This window comes from Arachis hypogaea, chromosome 7 (genome assembly GCF_003086295.3).
Source record: "Arachis hypogaea cultivar Tifrunner chromosome 7, arahy.Tifrunner.gnm2.J5K5, whole genome shotgun sequence".
Classification (NCBI taxonomy): Eukaryota; Viridiplantae; Streptophyta; class Magnoliopsida; order Fabales; family Fabaceae; genus Arachis; species Arachis hypogaea.
The window spans coordinates 17,772,968-17,790,233 of NC_092042.1; the positions used below are offsets into that span (position 1 = coordinate 17,772,968).

General features: G+C 25.5%; 1 protein-coding gene and 1 pseudogene across 1 annotated transcript; one reads left to right on the forward strand and one right to left on the reverse strand.

Moving 5' to 3' along the window:
• The first annotated feature begins 2,842 nt into the window (after nt 1-2,842).
• LOC112702685 (EPIDERMAL PATTERNING FACTOR-like protein 5) lies at nt 2,843-7,522 on the forward strand. Its single transcript, XM_025753822.3, has 3 exons — nt 2,843-3,800; nt 3,922-3,968; nt 7,000-7,522. Exons 1-3 carry the CDS (start codon nt 3,671-3,673, stop codon nt 7,231-7,233), a joined length of 411 nt encoding a protein of 136 aa, XP_025609607.1. The 5' UTR covers nt 2,843-3,670; the 3' UTR covers nt 7,234-7,522.
• A 6,050-nt stretch (nt 7,523-13,572) lies between these two features.
• LOC112704345 (small nucleolar RNA U3) lies at nt 13,573-13,782 on the reverse strand (annotated as a pseudogene).
• Nucleotides 13,783-17,266: the final 3,484 nt, after the last annotated feature.

Genomic DNA, 17,266 nt, shown 5'->3' on the forward strand with positions numbered 1-17,266 from the left:
TACAACAAGTGTGTGCAGTATATTTTCAACATCTGCTACTTTTTTCCATTCCCAAAAAGTCCAAGTGGAAACAGGTTGAAACAAAACATTGTATTTATGTGAATTATTATTAAGTACATAATGAAATCCCTAATAATTTGCAAGTACCAAAATATTCCAAAGCAATTCCACCTCTCAATGAAGGGGCTTGAAAGTTGAAACTTCAGTGTAGATATATAAAAGGTTAAGACTTTTGATTTTTGAACCACTTATTTTAATTATTTTAAAGCTCCAAGAATTAAATAATTAAAAAGTTGACGGAGAAAATAAATTTTCACAGTTCCACACTTAAGAGAAAATTTGTGTACTTTCATAAAGTGATTAGTAGTGGTCATCATGCTTCCAAATTCTAAACAACTGCAACAAAAATTTAAGTCAGAGATTGACATTTCGTTGTTAACTGTGAACCATTAAATGAAATCATGGCACTCATTCTGATGTAACAAAATGGAAGATGGCACTATACTCTTATATTATTCAAATAAAAACTCAATATATCACAACGTAATTGTGTTTACTACACCAGCATTCTTTGTTAATACTTTATGTTTAAATAAAATTAGCATCTTAGCTAGGGAGGTGTCTACTAGTTAAAGTTATTTATAGTAAAAAAGTTTTAAGCAATTTTGTTTTTCTTTTCAATATATTGTTTTGAACATTTTTTTTAGTGAAAAATAAAATTAGATGAAAAGTAAAAATTTATTATATATTAGTATATTACTAATTTTAAAATTAAAATATATAATATGTCATTTTTTATTATAATTATAAATTACAAAGTTTTTTTTCTTTTTTTTATTTTTCTCATTTTTTATCCATTTTATTTTTCTTTTATATTATTATCAATGTTAATTATAAATTTAATAATCAAAATGTACAACATGATATTTTTTAATTATAATTAAATTAAAATTATAAAATTAAAATATTAAAATCAAAATATAACTATATTATAATAACTAAAATGTGTCATATAACATACATTCTCTTATTAAAACTAAAATAAAATAATTTTCTCCAAAATTATAAACTCCCTTCTTCTGTCTTCTTATCAACCTCTCTTCTTTGTCTATTTTTTTCTATTATTGTCACTTTATATATAACTTATAATTTACATTTTATATTATTAATTTTTTTTACCAAATATAAGGAGACTCGAACCCGCAACTTCTTAAGTGAGTATGGGAAGACTATGCCATTTGAACTATAATTAATTGGCTTTTATATTATTAATTTGATAAAGTAAAATGTATCATGAAATATTTTTTTTACCATTAAAATAATTTTTTTTTAAATTAATAAACTCTCTCTCCTTATTTATCTTTCTCTCTCATTCTTTATCTCTCTTTGTCTCTCTATTCTACAAAAAATAAAATTAATAAAATAATACAATTTAAATAAATTCATAAAATTATAAGAATTACATTAAATTTATAATTAAATATAATTAAAAATAACCCGTAATATTATTCACATAATAGTTTTTTAATTTAGTTTTAAATTTTTATCGTTTATCTATTTTTTTAATCTATATTCTCACTTCTCTTCCTTCAAATATTTATTATATATAATTTGGAGAGAATAATAATATTGTAATTAATAATTAGAATTAAGATTCAATTATTTCAAAAAAAATTAATTTTAAGTTGATGTTATACTACTAATATAAATTTTTATACTAATATTTAATTATATATATATATAAAAAAAATATTCTTTTTTAAATAACAAGTTTGAAAATTAATTATTTTTTAATAGTATACACATTATTTTTTTTAAATTTTAGATAATAAATATTAAAATTAATTATTCATAAAAAATTAAACTCTTTCATATAAAAATAATAACTAAAATATTTATTATTTAAATTTTTTTATATATATAAATACCTTAATCTTTTTAACCGTGAACTTTTGTTTCTTACCATCTTTTAATTAAAGTAGGTTGATTATATATATATATATATATCATAATCTATAATGTCAAAACAAAATTAACGTAATTTTAAAATTTTTTTATTTTTATAATATTATTACAGCCAAAATACTAGTTTTTACTAAATTTAGAAAAAAAAATGTGCAATGCACATAACAATTTTTATTGATTTTTTCTTTACTACAGAAAGTAATCTTCACTCTTTACCATATAATTACCTTATTGTTTTATATTCAACATTTTAATTGCTTTCCTTAGAAAAAATCATAAAATTAAATTGATAAAGTCAAATTAAATCACAGTCTTTGAGAATAATGAAATTAAAAAAAACATTTTAAAAATTATAATTTTTAACCCAATAGAAAATTATTTAATTTAATTAATCATATTTAAATACATTAATTTTTTAACGTATAAATTTAATCAAGAGTAATAAAATTAAAAGTTTTACTAATAATTATTGTAATGACATTCTTTAAAGATAGCATAAATAAAAATATACAAAAATATTATTTTTACATCAAAATTAACCACCAAAATTAATTATATTATATATATATTTGTGTATAAATACATGTATTATTTAATTTATTTTTAATATATATTTTATATTTTAATATTATTTTATCTTAATGGCTGATTTTGATATATACCTAACATAATTTAAACATATAATATTTGTAAAAATTTTAGATTTTTTATATCTATGCATTTAATATATTAAAAAAAATTTATTTTATTTTCTTAAACAATACCCCTAAAATATTTTTATGCTGAATCCAAAAATAAAATAAGGTAGGGACATGCAGTGAAAAATTGAAGATGGTCAAAAAAGCTTTGAAAAAGCCTGTTACCCTCAAAAAGCAGTGTGATAACAAAAACTATATGTAGGTACAGAAGGGGAAAAGAAAATTAAAGGCATAAAAAAAAAGCAGATAGAGGAAAAACAGACCAAAGGGTGTGTGAAGTTGAAAGAGTCTGTGTGAGTGTTTGTGAGCAGGAATAATCATATATATCAGAGAGTGAAGAAGAAGAAGAAGAAGAAGAAGATGGAAATTAAAGGGTTTATGAATTGAGAGTAGAGGGTTGTTGTTTTAGTTTTTCTTTCTGGAGTAGTGTGGGAATTGTTGAAAGTGCAGTGAAGAAAGAAAAAAGCCTGCAAGAGAATCCAAGAACCAAACATGGTAAAGCTTAGGAAGTGAGAATCTGCATAGAGATTCATTCACCTTTTCTTTTTTTTTTCTTCTCTTCTTTATTTTCTTTCTTTTTTAAACCCTTTATTTCCCCATTTCCTTTTCAATTTTCTCTCTATAGTTTGCCTACTCTAATATTCAGCTACATAGGGAGTTATATACTAAGAGAGAAAAACAAAAGAGAATAAGAAATGCGTGTGAGATAGGGAGAGAGAGTTTTGAAGAAAAAGGGTGTCTTTTTTATTTTTTTTAAATTATCTTTTTTATCCTAGTACAAATTTGCTTAGGTATTTGTTTAGGTTCACATTTGCATGGAACGTGTTCAAACAATAGATGCAATAAACACTATCATAAGGTCATAAGGTTTAATTATTTCAGAGAAAAAAAAGGTGTTTGATTTAGTCTTTGTTTGAGTTTGTGTTCAACCATTGTTCATTCCCATTATTAATAATTACTAGTGTGGTGTTACTGTTCCTTCTTCCATCGAGTGTTGTTCTTGTTTCATGGAGAGAAAGAAGAACAAAACCCAGATTTGTTGCTTCTTCTTTATACTCTCAATAATTTCAACAATGTTCATCTTCACAAGTGCTAATGGGTCCACTACTACTTCTACTACTACCATTACATGTCGAGGTATGTACTATGTAATATAAATTCTTGAAATTTATTTAATTACTCCGTTTCAATTAAGTATATTTTGATGTAATTAAGATAGAGTTTAAATTAGATTTGTTGTTGTCTGATTTGAATGCAGATAGGAGCAGGTGTCCCATGTTAGCCAAAGGTGATTCAGATTTTCAGGTATATATATTGACTAGTCCTATTCTATGTCCTTCTAGTACACATGCTTTCCAATTACTATCTTCCTATAACCTTGGCTTATATCCAGTTATTGCATGTTGCATCATATCAAAAAGAAAAAAAAAAGAATTTTAAAATGAAATCTTAATTTCATTTCACCTCATCAACTTTGTTTTTTCTTAATTGCAATTAATTAAGCTCTTCTAATGACCTTGGTCTAAGTACTTATGACAACACTTCTTCTCACTATCACGTGTGAAGTCATATTATTAATTAATTATATCACTAGTGTATCAAGCCGCATTATTTTTATTTTTTTTTAAACATATTTTTAATAATTACAAAATAGTACTATATAGTAATGAGAGTTTTGTTTTTCAACTTTATATAATGATAATTACTTTTCAACTTAAACACCAATTTATTCCAATTTAAATTCTAAATTTTATATTTTATATTTTAATTTTTAACCCTAAACCTTAAATTTTCTAAAAATAAAGGTTGAAAATAATCTGGTAATAAAAAATGTACTAATATTGATTATTAAAAAATTATTTCCTGTATTTTTCATTTTTTATATATAAATAAAATACAAGTATAGATTATCATAATGAAGGATAGAATTTGTGGTAATAATGGTGATGAAGATATATAGATGGTTGTGATTGTGTGCAAGAAATTAATTAAAGCTGTAAAAAAAGTGTGTTGATGTCTTGGTTTATGCAATTGAAGTTGAAACAAGCAAGAGTTGGATAGTGACAGTCTCCAAAATCTCTTAACCTTATTCATCTCTTCTCAAATCATACTACTCATAGAACAAAATGGTACTGCCCAAAAAATAGCATAGAACTGGGGGGTGTATTGTATGTCTACTCCCCTTCAATCTTAGCCGTGCGATGAGTCTGATCTGTGCGGCGAAGAGAGTGACACGTGGTTGTGGCACCCATGTGCGTCACCATTGGCTTCCATCGTTTCTTCATGGCCCACTACTCAATCATGCTATCCTGAAATATTCTTAATAAGAGTTATTAAAAATTTAAATATCTTGCCGGTTAAATTCTTATTCTTCTCCTTAAATAATTTCTATCTTTATTTTTGTTCATTTTGGTTTAGAAGAATCTTATAATCAAGAAATGGTTATCCATTTTGAAACCTTGCGTAGTTTAATTTTTTAAAATTTTTATTAGCCTTTTAATTTGAAACTTATATATACTTTTTTATGGCCTATTTTTTAATTAATATTGACTTCTTTTACATAATTAATTTATGCAAAAGTTTTATACTAAGATTCCGTTTGATAACATTTTGACTTTTTAAAAATAGTTTACAGAATTAGTTACTTAAATATAATTTTTCAAAACTTATAGCATTTATGTTTGGAAAATTAAATAAATCTAATTTTTTTAATAAACAGGTTACAAAAAATTTACTTGGTAAAATTGTTTTTAATATTTAAAAATAAATTTGATATATATAAATATAATAAAAATTACAAATAAATGTAAATATTTATTATTACATAAAATTATATTAGATTTTTTAATTTTAAAAAATATAAATTAATTTAAAAAATATCATTATATACACTTTCAAAAATATTTTTAACTTTTTAAACCTAAAAAGCACAAAATATAATTTTTTAATTTACTAAATACAAATTAAAAAAATTTTATTTTTAAAAATAGAAACACCTGGCCTCTCTAACAAACTTAATTAGTATATCTTAGTATGTATAAGCATAAAAATTTAGTTTGTATGTCTTACCCGTATGTGACAATGTAATGGGTAAAACTAACAGTAAAGTTAATTATTTTTACTGAAATAATAATATTTAATTAGTCGCATATTAGTATAAAGTTATTTATGTTTTTAGTGCATACACATTAAATTTTAAATATAAGAAGGTGTAAAATTCATACAAGTGTGATAATCACTTTAAACTCAAGTTAATAGTTATTATGGTTCTTTAATAAATATAAGAAAAATGACGTTAATTTCTATATAAATTAACAAAAAAATTTAAAAGATAATAAAATTAGTTTAAAATTATTTTATTTTATATTTTTAATTATTACTAAAATTAAATAAAATAAGTTTACGTTATGATGCCCTTAACATTATGGAGAGATTAAATAAGGTAAAAGAGAAGCACAGAACACCATGAGCGCATGTTAGAAAATGGTAGGTGTCGTGGTGTAGGGCAGGAGACGACACAGTGTGTGTTGGTAAATTGCGCATACGCTTTGCAGTGTTCTCTGCTCTTTCTATTGTTATTATGCCTGAAAATGAAATAATAGTAGTAACTAGTAATATTGTTCATGTTCATGCTTCATGGGTTGCATGTCATGTATATTGTTTCTCATTTGGATTCTTGCTCACATCTTCACCATCATGTCAGAGTTTATCCCATTATATTATACAACCATTCTTCCTATCCACTTTTTATTCAACATTGCTATCATTTCTTTTGAGAGTTTTTAAATCGTGAAAATTTAAGTGTAGTCAACTCTACATGAAATTGATAGTTAAAAATTATTAAATAATTTAATTGATTTAATTAAATTTTTATCTAATAATTTTTAATTATTAATTTTTATAAAATTAATTGTATCTGAGTTTTTTTTAAATATATAATAAATAATAAATTATATATGATTTTAATTTTAATATACTTATAGCGCTAAATATTTTATACAGTCCATCGCATTTTTTTTAGAGGTAGAAACTCAGGTGCAGTCGACTTCACGTGAAGTTGATATCCGAGAGCCGCTAGATAATTTGACTGTGTTGACTAAATTTTTATCTAACGGCTATCGAATATCAACTTCATGTAAAATCGACTTCACCTGAATTTTCACCTTTTTTGAATAAATATTTATATAATTATTGTAAAAAATAATTATTTTTACGGATATAATATTATATGATTAAATATGCGTATAAAATTATTTTTATACTGTTTTATATTGATTTATCGTTAAAATTAAATTGTAAAGTATATTAATAATTTTTATTTATGAATTTTGGTCAGGAATTGGAGGAGATTGAACAAGGCAAAACTCACCAAGGGGTACCTACTATCGGTTGGACAAGGAGGCTTCTATATGGTCCGGGGTCGTCGCCGCCACGGTGCACCTCCAAGTGCGGCAAGTGCACACCGTGCAAGCCAGTTCATGTGCCAGTGCCGCCAGGGACTCCGGTGACCGCCGAGTACTACCCAGAGGCATGGAGGTGCAAGTGTGGCAATAAGTTATACATGCCATGATGAAAATTGAAAATATATATAGATATTTAATTTTGTCTATGTATTATTTTTGTTCAATCTAAATATATATAGTCCAATTTAGTGACTATATATAAGACGCCCCACACATCTTTGATTACTAGTAATTCAAAACCTTAGTTTAATTTATGATGGATATTATTGGATATTAAAAAAAAAAAGTTACACAACTTGATGATTTGATGTGAAATACACATATCTCCCACATTGTCATGAGGAGTGAAAAATATTATGTTGTTACATTTGGCAATATGATGCTTGGACTTTTTCACCTTGCTTGTCTCTTCCAACCATTTCTATTGAATTGTTAAATTTGCATCAGAATTTAATTTAAAAAAAAAGTAAAAAGAAAAACATAAAAAAATAGAAAGAAAAGAATAGGCCCATTTGCCGTGTCAGTTGAATTTTTGTTATGTGGTGTGAATGTGTTGCCGGGTCTCTACTTTCTTTAATTTTAGTGTTTTTTAGTTTTTAGTTTTGTTCTTCTTTTGGCCTCATTTGCATAATTTCTTTCAATTATGACACATTTGGTGCATATCACTTGAAAATGAAACAATAAAAACAAAACACAAATAGGGAATGGGAGAATCAATCAATCATGTTAGAAAAGGTTCTACTAAGCTAGCTTAGCTTGAATATAAAGCAAAACTCCACGTACGTGCACTTCTTTTAATTTTTCCAAAGACATGATATGTATGTGTTACCCAATGTTATTGACACGATTTATATGATAGAGAAAACCACATTTCTAAATGTTTGGTTGCGGGTCAAAATTCGACACAAATTTCAAAATGGAAAAACCTATAAATAAAAATTGAATTTTTTTTTTACCTTATATTAGAGAAAATTTTACATTTATAAAACATATTTATGGACTTGTTTACACTAAACATATTTATACAGGAAATTTTTTTTGTTTGTTTCTTTTATATATATATATATATATCATAAAATCACGTCATTTTTTTTTTGTTCACCAAAATTCGAATTCTAGACTTTTTAAACATAGAATTCTAATAGCATATTATGATATAATTTTTTAAAAAAATTTAAATTAATAGAAAGAGGTAATATGATGGCTATATCTCTAGTATGTTATTTTTTCATATTAGTATAAACGGTTAAAAAAATAATTTTATGATAATATAAAGGTTATTGATGGAATTTTTTACCATATTAGTTTACTCTCAATCAAAATATCTATCTCAAAGAATACATAAAAAAGCAGCAGCAAGAGATAACAAAATAGAAGAAAGAAAAAAAGAAGAAAAGAATGAAATAAAGAGCAATGAAGAGGAGCTTCTGTCAAAAGAAGAAGAAGCAGCAGCGTGAAATTTATGTGCACGTGAATTTGTGTTGAGCCAATTTAATTGAATTTGACTATCAAAACACTTTATGCATGTAACATGACCAAATATTTGATATATGTAAACCTTTCACATTATTATTGGACCAAAAGTAAACTATTATTCTGAATAGGGAATTACATGATGGAACCAGTTGGTTAATTATTTGATATATCTATGTAAACCACCATTTTTAAATGTTTGTAAAGAACTAGTAGTGTATCAAAATTTGGGTATGTTTTGCTGATTCATAACGCCACACACATGCATTTCAAAAAAGCGAGTATAGATTCAGGAAGTTTGATATACATTATTTGTAAGATGGAAATTATTCAAACTTTTCGTGAAGTTGATAATTGAGAGTCATTAGATAAAATTTTAGTCAAATCAATCAAATTATTTAAAGTTTCCGGTCTTTCAACTATCTTTTACGTTATAATATTTTTTATCTAAGTTTTTTATGATTAAAACGTAATTCTTATTATATATACATAATATAAAAAAACAAAGATCTACACTCCTATCTAATTTTTTTACGACTAACGAATCTTTTATGTATTATCTATATAAAATTCAAAGATTTGATAAAAAAAAGCTTTTCCTTTGAGAATAATAATAAAAAATAATTAATTGAAACATAAAAACGTGACTGATTTGGTTTTAGGTACTCCTCAAGACGAGTAGAAGAAGAAAGAGAAAAAATCCTCAAACAAAGAAAAAAATCCAATAATTTAAAAAGAATTGAATCATCTCTGATCATAATTTTAATAAAAATCGATATATTTTGTCAAAAAATATGGATTATGATAAAAAATCTAGCTTACAGATAAAAGGTATGTTGTTGAGTATCAACATTCATACATGTGTTATGTGTACATTTCCGCAAAGGAGATCATACGGTAAACTTGAGTTTCTATATAAATCAAGAACCAAACATGCTTTTTTGTGAAATAGACTTTATATCATTTAAGTTTAACAGACGATATTTTGAAAGGAAAGACCAATTAATGATTCTAAAAGTAACAGAAATGAAATGTCGATATCAGAGCATTAGATTGGTCTTTGGTCAACAAGATTATTACACAAAGTGAGGCCCACGGTCAACCTTAGGGAAAAAGCCTATGCCTCAATTATGGAACTGAAGAGCTCATAAATTCATAGCACATATATAACATTTTATTTTCTTGTTAAATGTTTATAATGTGGTATGAAAGTATTTGGTAAAATTAGTTTTCTGATGCATGCTCAAATCAGGATATATCACATCACACCCTTATTATTCTACAGTTTTGACTTTCATCTAAGTACAATCTTCGTTTCCTGCCTGCTACAGGTGTTTAAAAGGACAATCAACTTTTCAAGGATTTCATTCTTTCAAATCTTTTAGTCATTTTAATTACTAATCTTAATTAACTATATATATTATTGGTTATGTACCTGATGGGTAAATCAGCTACAATCGAAATGAACTCGATTAAACTCAACCTTAATAGGGTCGTTGCAGAACCTGAATCAATTCGGTTATCTGACTAGATTTATATTAATTCTAAATAAAATAAAATATACACTATATTTTTTTAACCTAAATTATGATATTTATTTAAGTATAATTTAATCACGTATTGGTTTTTTTTTTTTTACTATCATATTATTGACATATTTTTTTCTATTTTGTTCAATTTTTTCTAAATTTTATTTTCAAACATATACTTGATTAGTCGAACAGATCCAATTCAAATTTAAATAGATCAGACTAATTAGTTTGGGTCCACTCGCAAAAAAATCTTTAGATCCAAACAAACTCGAACCAATTAAAATTTAAACAATTTGGTTCTCATTCTTTCTTAAACCAAGATTAACTTAATCTATGAACACATCTAAAAAATAGCATGTAATTATTTTACGTAAAAGAAATAGTATGATAGTTGTTTGTGTCATTACATTCCTTTCGCAAACACTTTTTGAATAGCTATTGATTTTAGTGATTAAAAAAAAAGATTTTGGTCCTAAATTAATTGCTTAAAAAAAATAGTGATCAATTTAGTAACCAAAATGAATGTTAGACTTTGTGTACATTTTATGTTGCTAAATTAGTCACTAAATATAAAGTTAATAATTGATTTAGTGACCAACAAAATATTATGCTATGAAAATTGTTGTTTGCTAAAACTGTCGCTAATTTTATCTTTAACGACAGATTTAGTAATCAATATAAAATTATCCCATGAAAATTGATGGTCATTAAATTAGACACTGATAAAAAAAATATTAAACTAGCAACCAACAAAAAAATCAGATTAAGAAGGTTGAAATTTGAGAAATGATCCATTAAATGAGAAACAATTTTTTGATGTATTATCCGACCCCAATGATTTTCTATCCTTAATTATAATATAGTGGAAATTAAACTCCGATCCACCATGACTTTGTAATGGAGACTGAATATGCAGATTTCATTGTATTTTGAGACTAAATTAAGATATATGATTGTATTGCATTTCTATCTTTCTTTTGTTTTGCTTTTGCATGTGATGAGATAAAACATACAAAATTTTCTACATAATTCGTTTATAGCACTAACGATAAAAAGGATAAAATTACTAAGTGTTTTTTATTCAATTTTTCTTCTCAAGTTTAGGAAACCATCATGTTAAATTACGATTGTATTTAAATATTAAATTTTAATAGTAATATATATGAAATTAATCTAAACTTTGTTAGTGGCAACCAATTCAACCACTAAGTAGAAGTAGGACTATCAAATAAAAGTTTGGTGCATTTAAATCTGGCCTGTTTAAGTTTGTGAGTTATATGAATTGACTCGTTTAAATTTATTTTATTCACGAGTCATAAATTTTCACTTTAAACTGGTTAGTTTGATGGGTTAAACGGGCTGATCTATTTATTTTTTTTTATTTTACTTTTTAAAAAATATTATGATAAAAAAATCACTTTTAAATAAAAAAATCTTAAATAAATAAATAATATTTTTTTAGTTGATAGGTCGGGTTTTTGAGTTTGATTAAAAAAAAAAGTTCTACCTTTTTTTATAAAAAAAATGTGAAAAAAATGGACTGCCTGTTTAGCTCGCGGATTAGCTCGTTTAACCCATTATTTTTTTGGTTAATCGGCCTTAACTCATTTAGTCCAAATTTTAAATAGACTTAATTTTAGAGATAAAATCTGTCCGTTTAAATGGATAAATAAGCTGGTCCATTCGATAAATTTAGCCTATTTTAATAGTCCTAAACAAAAGAAGTAACCGACTTAAAAGTTATAAAATCGAATTTCTTTATTTTTAGTGCATGTTTGGACGTCATTATTTTGTTAAAAAAAGATCTTTTTTCAATGAAAAAATATCTTTTTTAATTTTTTAACGTGTTTGGCAAATTTCTAGTAGTAAAAGTAAAAGCGCTAGTAAAATAAAAAAATATCTTTTTTGAGAAGCTGTAATTTACATCTTTTTTTAAAAGATCTTTTTTCCTTAGAAAAAAGATGTTTTTCATGTAATAAATAAACAAAAAAGTACTTTTATATTGTTATACCCAAACATAATTGATAGATAAAAAGACCTTTTTACATGAGATATCCAAACATAAAATTATTTTTACTTCTCTATAAGATCTTTTAAAAAAAAATAACTCGAAAAAAGATCTTTTCTTAAAAATTCACCTAAACAAACCCTTAGTAAAAACAAGCCAAAAAATAAAAGAAGTAACCGACTTAGTAATTGATTTTTGAATTTCTAGTTCAGGTATTAGTGATTGGTTTAGTAATAAAAAATATGTTAGCCAAATTAGCAAATCAATAATAGTTGCTATCAGAGTCTAAACCTGTGATTGGTTATTATTTGGCAACTAATTTAGTGACCTAATTAACGGTAGTAATTTAGCAACCATAATAATGTTGGCAATTTAGTAATGAATATTAACGATCGATTTAACGATAAATGAAGTTTGTCGTTTATTTAGTAATTCTAACTTGAAAATCAATTGAAAAATGGGTCGTTATTTCAATAATTTTTTGTAGTTGTCCGAATAAATCATAGCGTGTAATCTTTGACAAAAGAATATGTTAAATGCTTTATTAGTAAAAAGAAAAAAAAAACTTAAAACCCTTCATACTTTTACCTTTTAAGTGAATTTTTCTTTTATAAATAGAAAATATCTTTAGGCAATAATAAATGACATTGCATATATATACTTAGCTAAATTAAATTAATATTCGATTGAACCAAGTGGAACCCGCCGTTCAACCTTAGATAGCTACAGATAACGCATCAATTATTTGTGGATACCGGATAGTTGATCATTTACATATACCAGCTAATATAAGGATTTTCGTTTTATTATTCATGGTAATCAAGGATATAAAGTATTTGGTGATATTATTTTTGTGATGCTCAAATTAGGACACACGTCACTTCAATTCCTTCTTCATGAGGGACTTGCATCTAACTACAAAGTTAGTTGGTTTCCTTCTGTTTGTGTTGAAACGACATGCAAATAAAAGCAAATAAATTATAGCTGTTATCTTCAAATTATTTGTAGAGATCTTAGAAAGGTCCTTTGAATATATAGCTAGATTCATCGTCATGCGAATATCTTATAGGTGAGTTCTACCCAACCCTTTCTATTTCAACATATAAATTACTCCTCGTAACGTGACATGTTTTAATTGGATGTTTAGTTTTAGTTTGAGTTAATTTAACTCAATAAGAATTAATATGTTAACTAAAGTAGGGTAATTTTATAATTAAATATTTTTATAAGAGGGATAAATATATAATTTCTATAAACATTAAAAAATATAAGTTATATTTTTATTGTTGTGTAGAAATTCAATTTATCCCGATTCCATTTCTCTCTAAAATTGAAAGAAAAAATCAACTCATTGGGTGTTTCATATTTTGATGAACCAGGAAATAAGTATTTAGAGAAAATAACTAATTAAATTGCTAGGGAAAAAAGATTTGAGTCTGTCAGAACACCGTGAGACCATCTCGACCACAAAGTTGTAGCGTGAACGATCCTCCACCGTTCAGATGACATGCGCTTTGGAACAATTAATCACACTCTGACCTCACGGTCATAGTTCATCCGCCAGACTTTGGTTCCTGTCTTCTTAGAACTCAAGGATACAGATGTACGAGCCTATAGAACAGATCCTGTTCAAGTAAGGTTGTGTTCTGTGTTTTGTGTTCTTTGTGTTTAGTTATAAAAACTGCTTTTGTTTTGTGAACCTAGCCCAGGTGAGACTAAGTTTACATTTGCGAAATTCAGAAAATCTTAAAATTTAAGAACGTGAAATCGATTATGATGGCTTTTTATGATGATAGTGTAGAAGGGGAAGACGAAAAAGAAGATGAAAATAATGATGATGATGATGATAATGATAGTGATGGTGATGATGATATAGGATTTCTAGATGGCATTAAAATTAAATTTGGAGGTATTTAATTACATAATCACCCACTTTGGGTTATAATTTAATTACTAATAATTTAACCATAGTTAACATAGCAACTAATTAAAAGATGACATGTCACAGAAGATAAATTACATGTTATTATAGGAAGGATAGGCTAGAATTTACCTTATAATAACAATCATGTTAAAAATATATTAAGATTAATTATTAGTATATATAAGATATACATAAAAATATATAATATATATTAAAAATAAATTAAATTATATACATATATACGATTAATTTTAATAATTAATTTTAATATATATAAATAGTATTTTTATTATAATAAATCATGAATATTTTATTAAAAGCGAGCCAAATTATAGATACAATATATGTATACTACTAAATTCTTTCACACAATTTTTTTTTAAGAGACGTGAACGTTAGTTAAAATTAAATAAAAAATTTAAAAATTATTATTTTTACTCATAAAAATTTATAAAATTGAATCCAAACATTAAATTTTGAGTTGATTTAATTAAAAAAATATAAATTTACTAAATTATCCCATCTTTTTCATTCTCACTATCATCGTCCAACCCTCTTCTCTCATTTCACTTCCTAACGCATAACTAATACTCACTACAAATTCCAACCTTCCACCCACAGTCTCTTACACTTGCGGCCCTCTTCTCTCATTTCACCTCCTAACGCATAACTAATACTCACTACAAATCCCAACCTTCCACCCACAGTCTCTTAACACTTGCGGCCATCGCCACCACCTTCTTACCGTCGTTGGATCTTGCTTTGGGCTAACTTTCATGAGCAAGCAATACCAGCCGTATATAGAGTATTTAAAAAATAAATATATTATCAATTACTATAAAATTAATATTTTTACTCGTAATAACTTTATAAAGATATAAATCTTTTAAAATTATATTAATTTTATTCTAATATTATAAATTATGGTAAAAAAATTTATAGAATCAAATTATTTTTATAAAAAGATTGTAAAAGATAAAGGTCTTTGTTAGTTAAAAAGACCAAAATCTTCATAAATAAACAATTAAATAATAATTTTTTAGTTATTATTTTTATATAAAGGAGTTTAATTTTTTATAATAATTAATTTTAACATTTATTATCTAAAACTTAAAATAATTTAATATATATGCTTTTACATTTTGATTAGGTATTAAATCTATTGTACAAATAAAAATAATTAATTTTTATGTTTATTATTTAAAAATAATATATTTTTTCTTTCTATATATATATATATATATATATATATATATATATATATATATATAGTTAGATATTAGTATTAAAAAATTTACATTGATAATTATAAAAATTAATTTTTTTAAAATAATTGAATCATGATTCTAATTATTAATCACAACATTAATAATCTCTCCAAATTATATGTAATAACCAAAACAAAAAAGATGGAAAGCACGTGGGGGGCACGTGACTCCACTTTAATTTTCTTCCCTTCCCCCGTATACAGAAGACTCCCATCCTCCCCCTTCCTTCTTTCATTTTCTTTTATTTCCTTCCAACAAAGCCTAAAACCCTATTTTTCTCTTCTCTTCTTTTTCATTCATTTCTTCCATTTTCTCATCTCTTCTTCTTCCAATCACACACTATCATTAAACCCACTTCTTTCATCTTACTTCTTTTTCCTTCTCTTCTCTATTATATTCATTCAAATTTCATTTATCACAACTCTAAATCATAGAGTTTCAACTTAATGAGTGAAGAGAGCATTCAACTTTGAGTTCCAATTATTATTGAGACTTTAAGGTAACTCTTTGACTCAATAATTAGCCATATCCTCAATTTTTATCTTCTCTATATTTATGGGTATGTATAAATCCGAATTAGGGTTATTAGGATTAGGAAATTTGGGGCCTTTAGTCAAGATGAGTAAGATTATGTTAATTGACAATGTTAGTAGCTCACAAACATTATTATTGTCATTTTTAGAGTTCTAGAGTTATTGGACATCATTTGGTAGCTCGTTGGCGCGCTCAGAGTTGCTTCCAGTTCTTTGAAATCAAGTTGTGAGTGGATATTATATCTATAATTATTTTTAAATATATTATTATTAATATTTTGTTGAATCATTAATTTTGGAGTTTGAAAATATTTTATTATTGTGATTTTTGAATTTTTGAAATAAATATTGATTTGTGAAACTTACAATTTTATAAAAATACACACGAGACGTTATTTATATATTTTGTAAAGCATACATGTTTTCTTATTTGACTTTATTAAATTTTAATTAAATTTTAATATGCATTCTTATATATATTTTTGATTTGCTATGAAAATTTAATAATATGTTATAATTATTAGAGATTTGTTATAAATGATTTGGTTTGGATTGGTTTGGGAGACTCTGACTAGAAAACCATAGTTAACGGCGGTTATGACGTTAACTTAGATGCATCTAACTCAAACCTCAGCTAGCAGGGGCATTGCTAGCCCAACGTGTAGGCCACACGTTGGATCTGTTATACCATACGTGCACACTAGAGGAAAGGGCTACCCTTAGAGGTAGAGCCGCCCTAGGTGTATAATATTTGATTTGATTTAACTTCTGGAATGAGAACTCCCATTTCAGTTCATCCGACTACTTATCTATTTGTTTGCATAATTAATTAATATGAATTTCTCATCTCTGAAAGGAAATATAATTTTCAAGGTAAACTCTGTATTGTTTTGTGTGGGTTATAGATGTAATGTTTGCTCAATGAGTTGCAAAACTCACTCTATTATATTCCCATATTTTTCAGATACAGGAGTCATTCCAAGTTCCATTCCACCTGCCCCTCAGTAGATCTTAGTCATTTTGGTGAGCCCTTATTCCTTCCAAGGTCTAAGTAATTATGTAATAGAACATTTGCTCAAAATTTAGATTATGTCAATGCTCCATATGTCACAGGCAGGATCCTCATGTGTGTTATGTTATTTGAATCTTGAACTGTTTAGATAGTAATTATGAATTGGTTATGTAAGACTCATGGATTTAACCATATACTCTAGTTATCAACTTTATATATATATATATATATATATGATGCGTATTTTGGATATATTTGATTGTGAATATAATTGGAATGTGTTGTTGTTGTTCTTGAAAATGGATGTTTATTATTGATACAGGGAGTTAATATTTATGTTGGTAAGGTCCTAGAAACAGAGAAAATTCTGTCAATTTTTCTGAAAATTTG

Coding starts and splice junctions, on each gene's coding strand:
- LOC112702685 (XM_025753822.3), top strand. CDS start 3,671: ATGGAGAGAAAGAAGAACAAAACCCAGATTTGTTGCTTCTTCTTTATA. Junction 3,801..3,921: donor TACTACCATTACATGTCGAG/GTATGTACTATG, acceptor ATTTGAATGCAG/ATAGGAGCAGGTGTCCCATG. Junction 3,969..6,999: donor AAGGTGATTCAGATTTTCAG/GTATATATATTG, acceptor AATTTTGGTCAG/GAATTGGAGGAGATTGAACA.